General features: G+C 44.5%; 1 protein-coding gene across 2 annotated transcripts in view; it reads left to right on the forward strand.

Moving 5' to 3' along the window:
- The first annotated feature begins 2965 nt into the window (after window positions 1-2965).
- PTPRM (protein tyrosine phosphatase receptor type M) overlaps window positions 2966-15434 on the forward strand; it is an 849557-nt gene continuing 837088 nt past the window's right edge. Inside the window, exon 1 of one of the 2 annotated variants that reach the window (XM_012446821.3) lies at window positions 2966-3522. In XM_012446821.3, coding sequence (XP_012302244.1) covers window positions 3450-3522 — 73 coding nt within the window. In that variant the 5' untranslated portion in view covers window positions 2966-3449. The remainder of the gene's footprint in view (window positions 3523-15434) is intronic. The other variant, XM_012446813.3, reaches the window with a different exon arrangement.

Genomic DNA, 15434 nt, shown 5'->3' on the forward strand with positions numbered 1-15434 from the left:
ACCAATGTCAGGGGCTGACCTGATAGTACCCCTAACTCTGACCAGCCATTCTGCAAATGTCACTCTTATCCCCAGTGAGTCTAGAGTGAAATGTGATTAAAACTAAATCTCCACTGCTGAAAAAACAACTCAAAGCAAATGTCCCACTGGAAGGATTCCTATAGTATCCCTTCCTTAGAGGAAGTCCAATCCATTCATTTCAGCAGAAGACTTCCATTTAGACTCAAAGGCTGCTCTGACTAGTTACCTATAAGAGGGAGTAAACTAACAGTAGTTGTCATGAATTGAGAAGGCATTTGAAATGTGGATGGAAGGCTGGAAAGGGTAGAGTCAACTAAACATTGTAAAGACAAAGATTAAGAACAGGGATAATTGAAATTTACAGACCCTCCCACTAAGCTTTAAGTAACAGGCAGAAGGGACAGGGTTTGTAGAAGTTACCAGGGAAGTCCAGTGGCAGCAGCAGTTGGAGTAGTGGCAGGGATTTCTGTCCACTGCCTCAGTGGCAGGTCTGAAGTACAGCCCCTTCCTCTTCATCCTGCTGCCCATCGTCCCTCCACCGGGAGATTGAGTTTCCCTTGCCCACAGTGGTAACCTGCTTATTAACACATCCTATATAGATGTCTGCTTTTATTTTCTCTGTCTTGCCGTCTTAATTCCTTGTAGTGCTTTCTGGGATCACTTCCGCAATGCAAGACCACTTTTACTTAAATCCTAACCTCTAGGTCTGTTTCTTATGGAGTCCAGCCTAAGACAACATCCAGCACTTAGCACAGTGCCTGACATATGGTATTACCTCAGTAGATATCTGCTGAAAGAATTAATATACTTTGCAAATGAAATCCTACCCTAATATTAACTTCTTCACCTATTTTAAAGAAGTTACTCTGAAGCAATGTGATTAAATCAAATTTTATCCCCTTAGCTTCCACCTCTGTCTTCCCATCAGCAGAAAACTCCATTGGAAAGCCTATTACTATTTTTTTTTTTTAAAAAAAGCAAATATGAACTCCAGTATAGAACACAAGTACATCAAAATGGAAAGCCCAGGTTGCAGATTTGACCATCCTCACTTGCTGATCTTGAAGACATTGCTTCCCTCCTGAGACTTCAATGGTCATTTCACAGTTAAAGATAAGGCTCCACAAGCACATAGTTGGAACTGGCAGGACCTTACATATTAAGGTCATATTAAGAAGTAAATGATTAATATAGAGACTTTTTTTTTTTTTTTTGAGACAGAGTCTCGCTCTGTAGCTCAGGCTGGAGTGCAGTGGCATGATCTCGGCTCACTGCAACCTCTGCCTCCCCGTCCCAGTTCAAGCAATTCTCCTGCCTCAGCCTCCTGAGTAGCTGGGATTACAGGAACGCGCCACTCTGCCCAACTAATTTTTGTATTTTTAGTAGAGACGCGGTTCACCATGTTGGCCAGGTTGGTCTTGAACTCCTGATCTCGTGATCTGACTTCCTCGGCCTCTCAAAGTGCTGGGATTACAGGTGTGAGCCAACGCACCCGGCCAATACAGAGACTTTTAAAGAGCAGGTCTGGTAAGTATCTGGTAAGTGGAGTTCCTGAAATAAGAGGAATGTTGGTTGTTACACTGAAGGCAAAATCTTCTAGTCCCCGAATTTGCCTTGGGAGGAATGACAGCTGTATCTTTCTTGGTTCTGGTGTACACTGGAGACAGGGTCAACGTAAGTGTGGAATCCACTTATTTCTAACATCTTTATAAGCACTAGAAAGCAGTGAAAGGTGTCAGAAGACCCCTCTTGTGGAAGAAGTGCAGGAGAACTCCCTGGCGCCTCTGCATCAGCGGTTTGCCTTCTAACCGGAATCATTGCTAGAACCCTGTCACTCGGTTACTTTGGTTCCTAATTTAACCTCTTCCCAAGACTTCTATTGCGTTCAGTTAGCAGGCCAGGAGCTTACAGCTGTCTGGTTGGTGCTGGCTCAATATGCTTATTCCCTAGAAGGCACAAGGCTCACTTACCAAAAAAATTACAATTAAAATAAAAAATTTACTCTTTGCTGAAGCATTGTAAGGTTTTTTTATTCACTTAATAAAACAGTCATCTCAGACCTAAAATAGTAATATTTCAAGACATTACTTGATTCACTCTTCACTTTTCTTTCTCCCCCGTTTCCCAGCACTTTGCATCAGATACAGAAACCAAGGGTTATGTCCAAACCCTGGTTTGGTGTGACCGCAGCCTTCCGTGCACTGCCAGCGGCTCGCTCCAGACCCACATGGGACGCCGAGGCATGATGAGGAAGCAGAACGGCAGAAGAGCGCCCTGTTTTCCGGGCGCCGGGGCGCGGGGCCAGCGGCGTGTACCCGGCGGGCCCGGCCGGGAGCGGGCGGGCGATCGCTGGACTTGGCGCTCCCGGCTCCCGCGCCATCTCCGGGCGCCCGCCAACTTCGCTCTGCCGGCTGCGCAGAGGAGCCCGCAGCCCTCCGGAGCCTCCGCTATCGCCTGGCTCGCTTTCCCCGGAGCAGCCGAGGAGCGCAGGCCCGAAGACTCCGGGAGCAGCTGGCCCTGTGCAGTGACATCGCCGTCCGGAGCCGGGCTTGAAGCCTCCTGGCCGCGCCCGCGGGGTCGGAGGCCGCTGGTCCCGCCCCGCCGAGCTTACAAAACTACTCGCGACTCGTGACCCGGGACAAACTTCTGGCGGCGGCGCAGCCCCTTCCACAGTCACCCTCCCCAGAGCCAGTCACCAAAATAGAAGACGCGGCCGGGCCGAGGAGGTGGGCGGGGGAGCACGGTGGCCGCTCCTCCCAGCGCGGCGGACGCCCGCTTAGGCGGCAGCAGTAGCGGTGGCCGCGGGGCCGCCCCTAGCCAAGCTCCCGGAGGCGGTGGGGCGCGGGCCGGCGGGGCGCGGGTGCTCACGCCCTCTAGCGGGCCGCGGCGGCGCTGGGCGGCCGTGACGTGAGCGCTCCCTTCAGCCGGCCTGCGGGGCACCGCCAGTCAGCCGGGGAGCAAGAGCCCCGCGCGCAGCCGGCGCGGGCTCGGCCATCCGCGCGCCGCCGCCCGTAGCTGGGCTCGGGGCTGCCTGTGGAGAGGCGGCGGGCGGAACGCGCGCGGCCACGGCCACGGCCGGCAGCTCGAGTCCCGCGTCCCAGGCAGGGGAAGGCGAGAGGCGGCGAGCTCAGCCGCCGGAACCGAGGGAAGATTTTGGCACCGCGGGCGCGCCCTCCGCTCCTCTTAGAGCGGCGCCAGACACCGAGTAGGGCCAGGGACAGGGGAGAAGGACCCAGGACCCTGTGCCCGCGCCCCGGGAGCCGCCGGAGTTCGGACTTCTGCAACTGTTGGCACTTTGGGGGCTTCGCTCAGCGCTCTGCTGTTTACCCTTCTTTCCTGGCTGCCTCCGAACCAAAGCTCCCGGCCCCCTCCGCCCTCGCGCGCCCACCCACCGCCGCCGCGGAGCGGCCCGGCGCGCACTCAGCACCATGAAGAGACTTGGGGCTTGCCTGGCGACTTTGGCCGGACTTTTGCTAACTGCGGCGGGCGAGACGTTCTCAGGTAAGTGGGGCCGCATCTGCCGCCCCTGAGGCGCGCGGGCCGGCTCGGGGCGCCTGAGACGCCGGCAGCTTCCTGGTGGGAGAACCCTAGGCTGGCGTCGAGGCCGGGCGGAGGGCGCGGCAGGCGGGACACCGCTTCTGCTCGTGAGCCGGGCTCTGGGCAAAGGGCAGGAGGGGCTGGCAGGCGCCGAGTCTTCTGGCGGGCGGAGCGGGCCGACCCCGAAGGCGAGCTCCCCAGCCGGGACCGCCAGCTCGGACCCCGTCCCTCCGCGGCCTGGGCTAGTGCTCAAGGTTGGACGGCTGCCACTCCGAGTCCCTGGCCGGCTGCAAAAGGAACAGCAAAAAACTTTGCTTAAAGTTCCCAGTTGCAGCCGCCGGGCCGCCTGGCGTAGGCGCTGCGCTGTCCCCGCCGACCTCGAGCAGTGCCCGGGCCCAGGCCGCTGGTGTTCGGCTGCGCCCGCAGCGATCGCTGAGACCTGGCGGCAGCTCCGGCGGTGGCGATCTCCCAGTGCCCTGCCCTTCCTGTCGCCCCCTGCCCAGCGCAGCTGGCGACCCCGGTAGGTCCCAGCGGCCGCGCAGCGTCTGCAGAGAGGCCTGGCGTGAGTTCCTCGCCGGTCCCAGCGGGAGGGCTCCGCGGCCGCGGAGGGAGCGGGCAGGTCCCCAGGCCCCGGCCGCCGGGGTCCTGCGCCTCCCCACCCTCAGCCCTCTAGCGGAGCGCTGCGGCCAGCGGTAACTTGTTCACCCAGCCAGGTTGTCCGGGGATCCCAGGTGGAAAGGAGAGGCACTGGCGGTGTGCGAGCAAGCATGCGAGTGTGCGCGCGTGTGTGCCTGCACACGAGCGCGGGGGCGTTGTAAGCCCAGGGGAGCCCCTCATGGAGAGGATCTGTGGATCGGTGTCGGGGGTCCGGCGTGGGGCCGAACCCAGCACGCTGTTACAGGGGTTTACAACCTTCAGGATCGCCTTTAATACCTGGGATGTAACATACGTGGAGTGTGCACACCTTTCTGGTATTTATTAGATTAGTTTCATTAAGGTACACGTGCAGTGGGGGCTGTGGGCTTTCTTCTTTTTCTTTTAATTAAAAAAGCCTGCTCTTTGGCCTGAAACTTAGTGTTTACAAAATAGGTCTCTGTGCTTGGGAACAAGTGAGTTGAATGAGTAAGTTGGGCTTTTAAAGAATTTGATTAAGTGGATTTTGGTTAACAGTAAAGAGAATATTTTAAACAGTAAAAACCTTTGGTCCTCTGGTACGTGGAAACCTTTTTATTTTCTTGGGGTACAGGACCATTGGCTGGTGGAGCTCCGGACTCACAGGCACATTAGTTGTGTCTCCTGTGTTACTGATCTGCAGGACCTTTGATCACGGTTGGCCTCAGAGAAGGAGTGGAACTTGTAGGTTTTGAAATCCAAACCATTAACTTCAATACAGAAATATCCTTTCTTCAAGTTTTGTGTTTCCCTAACTGCCTGGAAATTGCACATGCTCCAGAGGTTTTAACGCAATGATGCACTGTCGTCTGATTATAAAACTGATACAGAATTTGATCTGCGTTCTTATTAGTGAATAATAGAGTAGCACTCGCCAATTTGAGAGCCTTGTAACTCATTAGTATTAGAAGCCAAGTATGAGCGCCCTAGTGATGGTTTTCTCTTTATTAAGATCCATAACTCCCTGCCTGAGATTTGTTTAAAGTTAAGCTGTGTCAAATATCATTTGGATGGATTTTTAAATTGTGTGCAAGGAGGTGGAAACAAATATTTATATCACTTATTTAAACCATGGGTTCCTCATCACCAAAAAGTATTTCGGCCTCAGTCGTACTGATCCATGTCCTTGTTAAGGCTGATGTAAATGATCAGTCAAGCCAAAATAGACTACTAAAATTTAGCCTGATTTTTCATTTGGAAGAAATATATCTATTTGTTTGAGTTAATACCATTAAGTGAAATGTGTTTTCTTTTCTATTTGGAAAGCCAGAGTCATCCTGGCGTGTTAGTAGGTAAAGGGCAGCATCCAAGCCATGCCTCAGAAACGTTGAAATTTAAAAAATGTGAAGTTGAATTAGCTGGGTGTGGTGGTGTGTGCCTGTAGTCCCAGTTACTCTAGAGGCGGAGGCAAGAGGATTGCTTGAGTCCAGGAGTTCCAGGTTGCAGTGAGCTATGATCGCACCACTGCACCCCATTCTGTGTGACAGTGAGACTCTTGTTTCATTAAAAAAAGAAGTGAAAGGTGAAGTTGGCAAATTTCATATGTGCAAGGATCAGATATGTTTCACTTCATAATGTTTTTTGTTCCTGTCCATGTTGCTTTTAGGGATTACAGGTGTGAATCAGGGTGTGTGTGTGGTTTTTTGTTTGTTTTTCGTATGTTGAGAAAGTTAATTCTGAATGCTAGGAGTGGCATTGACACATTTCTTTTTTATGTTTTTTCCAGAAATTGTAGTAATTGGCCGCTTTTCACTTGACATGGGAATACATTTTAGAGACAAAAGAGCTAGATTGTAAGCTCATTGAGGGCAAAGCCAATTTTCATTTTCTTCTGGCTTTCTCATAGATCCTTAGATTTCACAGGCATTACTATTTGTTGAATAAATCAGTAATGTGAATGCTGATCATTTGCACATGTTCAAATAGTGTGTGAATGGACCAATATATAATAAAATGGAGGGAGAGAAGTGATTGTTAAAAGTTAGAATTGGCTTGCCTTTTCCACACCGGGTTCTCTTTAGGCCTCCCAATGGACTAATCATGAGGGTTTATATATATAATCAGCCAAGGGATTTTGTATAACTCAGGTATCGTCTACATGAGGCACTCTGCCCTTTGCCTTCTGCAGTGCTCTCCTGTCCTTTTTTGGAATGGGTTTGGAATTAAGATTGTTAATTAAGCATTGCTGAAGGTGTACTACATGTGATTTGGATACCAGACACCAGAAATAGAATGATAAATGTCCTGGAAAAGAACTAGGATTTGGGCCTGTGATGACTTTGCGTACTGTAAGCATTTCATTAAACAATTTTTTTTTTTTGTGACAGTCTTGCTCTGTCACCAGGCTGGAGTACAGTGGCGTGAGCTAAGCTCATTGCAGCCTTCGCCTCCTGGGTTCAAACGATTATCCTGCCTCAGCCTTCGGAGTAGCTGGGACTATAGGCACATGCCACCACACCCAGCTAATTCTTGTATTTTTAATAGAGACAGGGTTTTACCGTGTTAGCCAGGATGGTCTCATTCTCTTGACCGCATGATCCTCCCACCTTGGCATCCCAAAATGCTGGGATTACAGGCGTGAGCCACCGTGCCCAGCCTAAAAAATTGTTTTTCATCGTTACAGTTTCTAATTTGTTAGGCAAAATGGTAGAGGTTCACTTTATATCTTCTTGGCCTTTAGTGTTCACCAAAAGTAACTGGTAAGGTGGTATATAAATAAGACATGAGGAAGAAAGTTAAATCATTTTACTTTTGTTAGAAATTCTCTTTTGTATGGTGAGGAGCCAATGAGTTGGCAAGTTATTCCTCTTTGACCCAATTTCTTAAAAGCCAAGTTGCAACATATATAATACAATAAAGTGTTTAGTTCTACCTTATAATGGTTTTTATGTGTTAAGTTCTGCCAAGTAAGCTTTGGTTTGCAGAAATAGAATTACAAGCTTAGCTCTTTGTTTCAGCTACAGTAGTAGTTGAAATATATTAAACCTTAACTTGTGATTTGGGACTCTTGTGGAGAAACTAATTTTTTAAAATAATATTTTAAGGATGTTTGTGGGAAAACTGCTGAAATCTAAATAAAGCCTGTAATTTAGTAATGTGATACCGATGTTAATTTCTTAGTTTAAATTCTGCTCTGTTTATGTAAGATGTTAACATTAGGGGAAGCTGGGTGAAGGGTATACTTACAAACTTTGTATTGTTTTTGCAAGTCTTCTATAAATCTGAAATTATTTCAACATACAGAATTTTAAAGCACCCTTTACAAAGAGTGGTAATAGATTGTTTAGCAGTTAGGTTTTTTTTTTCAGATTACTATTGTCATAGTATGTTACATTTTCAAGATGCTTTCGCTAGACTGATAATTGATATGAGGAAAATACTTCAAATTTAAATCAGTGAGCATGAAAGAAATGTGCCAAGAAATTACTATAACATTCTTAGTGTTATGTATATGTAAAGAAGAATTGCTTGAGCATAATAAATTGTTCCTATCTAGAAAATTTTAGGTTTTAGTCTCTCATGTTTTCAAAGGGTTATCTTTACAGATTTTAAGAAAATAATCTACTGACATATAGTGATATATGGATAAGTGTGTATATAATTTGGGTAATTCAAAATGAATTTTCTTTAATGAACAAATAATTTGAATTATGGCTTCAGATTATATATATTCTATATAAATGAAGCCTAGCCTAGCCTTTAGATTTAGTAAAAGTTGGTTTCAGAATTTAAGTAATTCTGTAACAATTCTAGAAAAGTCAATAGCTTTATTTAAATTTTTCTTAATTCTCTAAGGATTATAATACATTCTAGGAATTGTCAGGCTGTATACAGTATATCTATTTTGACAGAGGAACTATGTATTACATTAAGTATTGTTTTCTTTCCATTTTTGTTTTAGATTTTATTAAGTTTTCGAGAATGAGCATGTATTATCTAAATACCCCAAGGCTTAGTTTTCATTTAGGGAATCAGGAATTTTAATGAGTTTTATGCTTTTCAACAGTGAAACATTTTTCTTAGGGGTGATGTCCACCATGCATTTTACTTTAATTCTCAGATTCTTCTCTTTGAAAACCAACTTTCCTACAGTTTCACTTTTTAGTGTGCTTACTATCTTGAAGAGTACAACATGCATGTTAATAGGCTTATTTTATAAATGAGGGAAGGTTTAATTATTAATGTCTTTCCATCTTACAAATGCAACATTTTAAAGAGGCACAAAATACTGTAAATCTTCCATTATAAGAGGATGTTGCTTCTTTGCTTCCTAAAATACCGTGGTGGTTTTCAGTTTAGTCATCAGAAAGCCTGAGTTTACACTGTAGCTCCAAAAAACCCAGCAGAGAAAAATAAGTTGGGCTGCCTTGGGTGGGGAGGAGGAAAGATTTAGTCACCAATCTTCCTAGTCTGTAGTGCCCCCAACATTGGTGTGGCAGCTGGCAAGGCCAGCACATAATTAAGGGGCTGGGAGTATGTGAGAGAAAAGCACAAAAACAGGATGAGAAGTGTTCTGTACTCAGGTGTGGGATGTGACAAGCTCCAGAGATCCTAGCAACGGAGGGTCACTCCCCTTATGACCTCTTTGCTGTGAAGGAGAAACACACGGAAAGTTGAGGGGGCGCCATGAAGAGTGGCAGTTGTGCAGGTAGATCACAGTGACATCCTGCCTCAGTGACGGTAGCTGGCTGTGGGGAGGGCCTGGGAAACTGCGCCAGTGTTGATGGTGAGCTAGGTTTAAATCTGTGCTTCTCGAAACCTGCTGTCCACGAGGAGCATTTGGAGTCCTCCTTTCAAAGGCTGCTTCCTGGGGCTCAGCTATGGTGCTTCTGATGTCCGGGACGGGGGGGTCTCCCAGCATCCCTGGGTGGTCACGATTTGTAACCACACTTGAAGAAACGTTGTCCTGAAAGAGGAGTTTTTAAAGTGTTGTCCTTGAGCCAGCAGCATCAGCATTACTTTCAAAGTTGTTAGACTTAAAACCTTCTGGTCCTGAATGCACAACCCTGGGGATAAGGCCCAGCAATCTGTGTTAGAACAAGCCCTCCATGGGATTCTGATGTGGCCTGAAATTGGAGAACCCTTGTTCTAAAAGAACTGAGATCCTCAGCCTGCCCTATCAGCCTCCCTTGATGAGCTGAAAGAGAACTGGGGGTAAAAATATTACATCCATTCATTACTGCTTAGCCTTTTGATTAATACGGTTAGTACTACCAACATGGTGATGTGATGTGCTGTCTCTGGCCAGACACTGGGGAAGAGACTGGATCCAGCCAGTTGTAAAACTCAAATGAATAAAGAAGTTTCCTATATTTTTACTTACCACAATGTCACAATTAAGTTTTGTTGTAATGGTTAGGCATTGGAAATTTCCCTGAGTTGATACTTTGTATAGGAGATATTTGTTGGCTTGTCATAAGAAGCATGTAGCCCTGTGTGCTTATTAGAATAATAGTTCTTATTAATAATGCTTTTTGAAATATTTAATTCAAGTAAATATTTATTGAGCAGTTATGTTTGTAAGACCCCTTTGTGGATGGTAATGGAAAAAGATAAAGAAGATACAATGACTACACTTTGAAAAGTTATTCATGTATTAAAAGTTTCAAAATCTAAAATGGAAAGTAACGGAATTTCTCAGGAGAGAACTGGAAGTTAATAGATGTAAGATTTGGAATTCTAATGTGAAAATGTGAAACTTTGCCTTTGGAAATAAACTCAACTTCCAAATAGAAAATAAAGGTTTTCCTTGGACATTTATTTAAAGTACTGACAATGTGTATCCTAAAATTGAGCCTAATATTTCTCTGAACCCCCAAAGACAACCATTGCATCTCTGTCATTTAACACTCCAGGTAAATAAAAGTAATCATGAGGTCTTTTAATAGATTGATCCTGAAAGCTTTGTAGTTGGCCTTTCTGAGAAACAGCTGAAGAGTGCTTCCCTGTTGCCTGGTGCTCCTGCTGCGATCCACAGCTGATCACTAGGTGTAGCTGCGGTCCCTAAACCCACCTGCCTGAGCCAAGGAAGGCCCATCCCCATCCACAAAGGGCTTCCCGGACAGCTCAAGAAAGGCACGAGAGTGGACCTTCATCCACTTACATGTGTATCTATAATTCTTTATTATAAAATTGAAATCTTTAGTGGAAGTTGTAGTTCTGCAGCTTGTTGAAATTCAGCACTGACCCAGAGACAACTTTAGATTCCCCTGCTACAGCCTTACTCATTTTTTTCTCTTCTTTTTCTGCTGTGTCATATGTTGCTGCTAGTGTACGTGTAGTGGTGAAATTGGAAGAAGTAGTATATATTTTCTAACTAAGTAAGGGTTCATGTTAACCTTTGGGGCCTTCTTGTAGTAGACCAGAAAAAGCAGTAGCCTGGGTGGTTCTGTGTAGGTGTGTAACATCTTTAGGAAGTGGCTTGTCTTGTACTTTTCTTACATCTGCAAGAAATGAATTCTACAGCATTGAGGGTTTAGGTATGTAATTCAAGAAGTCATGAAAATCTGCCTGGAAATCTGATTCAGCCATTTTTCATGCTGAAAACTTAGAAGACTAATGAGTCATCAAAAACTTTATACGAAACACAAGTGTTGAGCCTTGGGTTGCAAGTCAGGGCAGGGTGGATAATCTGAAGAAGGCTGTGTGGCTTCCTTTCAAAATGGGGGCCAGTAGGGGTTGGAAATGACCTTGGAGGCTAAAAGAGCAAGGATTGCAGGAGAGATGAATGAGAGGAGAGGAGTCAGAGACTTGTCAAAACTGATGAGGTTTTAGCATCTCCCTCTGAAGAAAAGGCCACTGTTTAACAGAATGATTTATTTCAACATGTACCAGCCAAAGCAGAAGCAAAGCATTTACTTTTTATGGGCTGCAAAGCATAAAAGCTTATAGAGCATCAGTTTTTCAGATGGGTGAATATTCATTTTATTCTCTCTTTCTATTCAATATGCAGAAAGCAGATTTATTGCATACAGTGAGAACAGTGCATATTAGTGTGGGTTACTCTGGGAGTCCAAGGCCCCATTACTTCTCCCGGGCTTCCAGCTATGGAATCAAAATGAGCTCAAAGGTAGGCTTTGACAGAGGGTGAGAAGGAATTGGACCACACCCTTTGTATAGTCTTTGTGTGTGTGTGTATTTTTTTTTTCTCTGAAGGAGTCTTGCTCTGTCATCCAGGCTGGAGTGCAGTGGCAGGATCACTGATTATGGCTCATTAAATGAGCTTCGACTTCCTGGGCTCAAGCGGTCCTCCCACCTAAGCCTCCTGAATAGCTGGGATCATAGGCCCGAGCCACCCTGTGCGGCTAATTAAAAAAAATTGATAGAGATGGGGTCTTGGTCCATTGCCAGGCTGGTCTTAAACTCCTGGGCTCAAGCAGTCTTTTCAGCCCAGCCTCCCATCTGAGCCACTGTGCCTGGCCCAGTCTGTTTTTGATGGATACTATTTGTTCTTTCTTCTCAGTTTGAGTAGCTTGAGGTACTTTACATCATGTAATAAGCACATACTTAAAATGGACTTAAAATGGACTCAGTGTGATATTACATCTGGATATACAATTATAAAGTGGTTTAAAGGATTCCTTCTAAAATACTCATGATGTATAAAACCAAATTACTTAAAAATTTTAGCTTGTAGTAGTTACTAAGTATTTGTTGAATGAATGAAGAAATGATTGAAAGAAGTTCCCTTGGAAAAGGAAAAAAAATCAATTTATTATGCTTAAGGCTGTTTTTTCCCTACGTCCTATCAAGTTTGACTCTAAGTAGCTCAAATAACCTTAACAATAGAACCAGGCTGTGTATTTTGTGCCTGGTGCCATTAGCAATTTATAGGTGTGTAGAGACCCAGTTGCTAAATTTAAAGGAAAAAGTGTTACCTTTTGTTAATTAAATATATAAAAGTAAGACTGTAGTTTTATCATGTATAATAAAAATTTATAAATCAGTTATTGCTATAAAGTAGCATTTTGATATAATACTGATCACTAAAAAATGAAATTTACTATGCAGCAGATTTATCATGACTGTGCTCTAGGGGGATTTGATTTAGTCACTGGTATATTAAAAGAACCTGGTATAACCAGAAAGAAGATTCCATGACAGGGAATAATATATATTATCTCTGCTGCCTTTTATTTCTGATATAGAATGAAATGAATTATACCTACACAGAGCTCAGACTGCATCATGATAACATCAGTCTCATCCTCATTACAGTAGGCATGTTCTCATTCCTTTTCATTCAGCCATAGCATACTCTCAAGTGATAAAACTTAATAAAAAGAGGCTACTTTGACAACAACCTCATAAACTGTGTTTTCAACTTCCTCAACTTCTGAAATCTTGAACACTGAATGTAGTGTAAAATTTCCACAATGAGTCAGGTCATTGGTTTCCATTGGCATTGTGTTCTCTGTGTGTGTGAGGGAGGTTCTCCCTCATCTCTCTCTCAGTCTTCATTTTCATCCCATATATGTGGCTTTTTAAAGGATCTCTGCTTTTCTTTCTGACCTTGCTCAGAGAGGGACAGGACACAGTGGGGGTCTGAGGCTGTGACATCAGCGATGGGGGTCCCTGAGCTATGGAAAGAAGGGCAGTAGTAACCTCTGGTCACATCAGGTCTTCCTGGAGTTGAGTTCTCCTTCTACCTCTGAGTAGCCATGAGGTCTTGGGCATGTTATTTCATTTTAAAAATACCCTGCAGGAGGAGGAGGATTATTACTATCTCTATCACCTAGCCTGGAGCACAAGTAGCATGATCTATAGCTCACTGCAGCCTTGAACTCCTGGGCTCAAGCAGTCCTCCCACCTCAGCCTCCTGAGTAGTTGGGAGCATAGGTGCATCACCATAGCTGGCTAATTTAATTTTTTTTTTTTTTTGAGACAGAGGTCTTGCTTTGTTGCCCAGGCTGGTCTCAAAACTGCTGGGTTCAAGTGATCCTCCCACCTCAGCCTCCCGAAGTGTTGGGATACAGGCGTGAGCTGCTATGCCCAGTCCCCTTGCAGGATTATTGTAAAGACTAAATCAGAGAACCAGTGCTGTGATTTAGGGGCCCCTGGGGTGACAGGGCTTCATGTGTAATTAATGCTCAGGATAAGAAGGGTCTATCAGTCTGTTCCCCCATCCTCATGCAGATTACAGATTTAAGCATAGGAAACTTGCACTTTCATAAGTGAAAAAGGGTTGAATATTGGCAGTTTCATGTGGTTCATACATTCCCTTTCTGGGTCCAAGGCTTTGATAATTGTGGTGCTGGGAGGTTGTATACGTGACATAGAAGTATGTATATGTGGTTATATATGTATAGCTTTTATAAACAGGATCAACATTATGTTTTAAAAGAAAAAAGTTCCCTGAAATTAGCAAAATAATCTCCTCAGAATAGGCATCATGAAAAGCCAGCATTGCTCAATGCCATGAAAGGCAGTGGATGCTGGAGACCTGCATTACAGTCACTTAAAGCACTTGCTGAAAAATGCATATTCCTGGCCTCACCAGACCTACAGAGTCAGAAACTGGTAAAGAAATACCTCATATGATTTTCATCCTCATTAAAGTTGAAGAGGTCCTGGAAGAAGAGTAACAGTGACTCAGAGACCCTGTCTTTATACAGAATTTATCACATTTTCTCTGAGGAGTGTTAAGAAAGCATCTGAGGATTACTATTAATAAATGAATTTTTACGTACCAAACTATAATTGGCCAGAGAGCATTTCTTTTATAAAGCAGAGGCTTTTGGCATCAGAAGAGAAAATGAGTTATGAAACAAAGCACATTTTAGAAATTTATCTGCTTTGTATCTGTCTTGCAACTTGGTGACCTCTAGTAAATGTGGCATCAGTCTGAAACTTTTAGAACATAGTGAAAGAACAGGACTGGGCATGGTGGTTCATGCTTGTAGTATCAGCACTTTGGGAGGCCAAGGCAGGTGGATCACCTGAGGTCAGGAGTTCAAGACCAGTCTGGCCAACATGGTGAAACCCCATCTCTACTAAAAATATTAAAAAATTAACTGGTCATGGTGGTGGGTGCCTGTAATCCCAGCTACTTGGGAGGCTGAGGCAAGAGAATTGTTTGAACTCAGGAGATGGAGGTTGCAGTGAGCCAACATGGTGCCACCGCACTCCAGCCTGGACGACAGAGTGAGTCTCCGTCTCAAAAAAAAAAAAAAAAGAATAAAGACATTTTGGAGTAATCAGAACACAGATGATTTTAGATCTCTAAATTTGCAGATTTGAGCTGCATTTTGAGATGACTCATTCAGGGAAGATCATGAGACAAGATGATCTGCAAAGTATTTTGGGAAGATTATTTTCCAGCACTTAGTCCTTTACTTCATGTTCATTGAAACATATGAACACTGTGGAATAATTTCTCTTAGGTGCCCCATAAGCATGGACCAAAAGCTTGGTGCTTTGATTGTAGTAGTTTTAAAAAGTCTCACAAACCTCAAAAGGGGCATATTAGTCTGTTAAAGCACTTGAAATTTCTAGTAGCTTATCATTTTGGCCAAGGAAGAAAGGTCCTTGTCAAAATCTAGTCTCTAGGAGAGGTGGCTCATTAAGTTATCTTAAATATGACATCTCTAACTAGCTGTCACCCTGATAAGTTGACATCTTTAGATTCTCCCTTGTAAAATGACATTTGATTCAAGGATCTCTCCAGTCTTTTAAAGAGTATGAGGATTGTCATCAGCTTATATCTTAGTTCAAATGAGCTTGTCAGATAGCACAGCATAAGAGAAGAAGACTTGGATCATTGGGTCATTTTTGATAGGTGAGCATGGGAGACATGTCTAGAACATTGGGTCCCATCCGAGAAAGTGCCTGATACAGCATGTGGTTGCTTGCTAACAAGAAGTGGGTGTTGAAGGGCTGTCTGCAAGATTTTAGATGATTTGAACATTTGCTATAGGCCTCATCTGCTAAGCTATGCTGTTAGCATAAGTGAAGTTCACTCTTTCTCTCTGTACTTGAGACTGTAGCTACCATTTACAGGTGACACCAAAGGCTCTGCAGCAACTAGACTGTTAAGGCCTGTGGCTTTCTTCTTAAATATTGACAACATAGATAAGCCTTATTTCAGGGGCTTAGCACTGATAGTCATAAGTGATAACTATATATTGAGCACTAAGCATGTGCTGTGTACCGTGCTGAGAGGGATGATATTCTCAAACTTACTGCCGCCCATTTACAAATAAAAG

This window comes from Aotus nancymaae, unplaced genomic scaffold (assembly GCF_030222135.1).
Source record: "Aotus nancymaae isolate 86718 unplaced genomic scaffold, 86718_ANA_hifiasm-v0.15.2.pri h1tg000020l, whole genome shotgun sequence".
Taxonomy (NCBI): Eukaryota; Metazoa; Chordata; class Mammalia; order Primates; family Aotidae; genus Aotus; species Aotus nancymaae.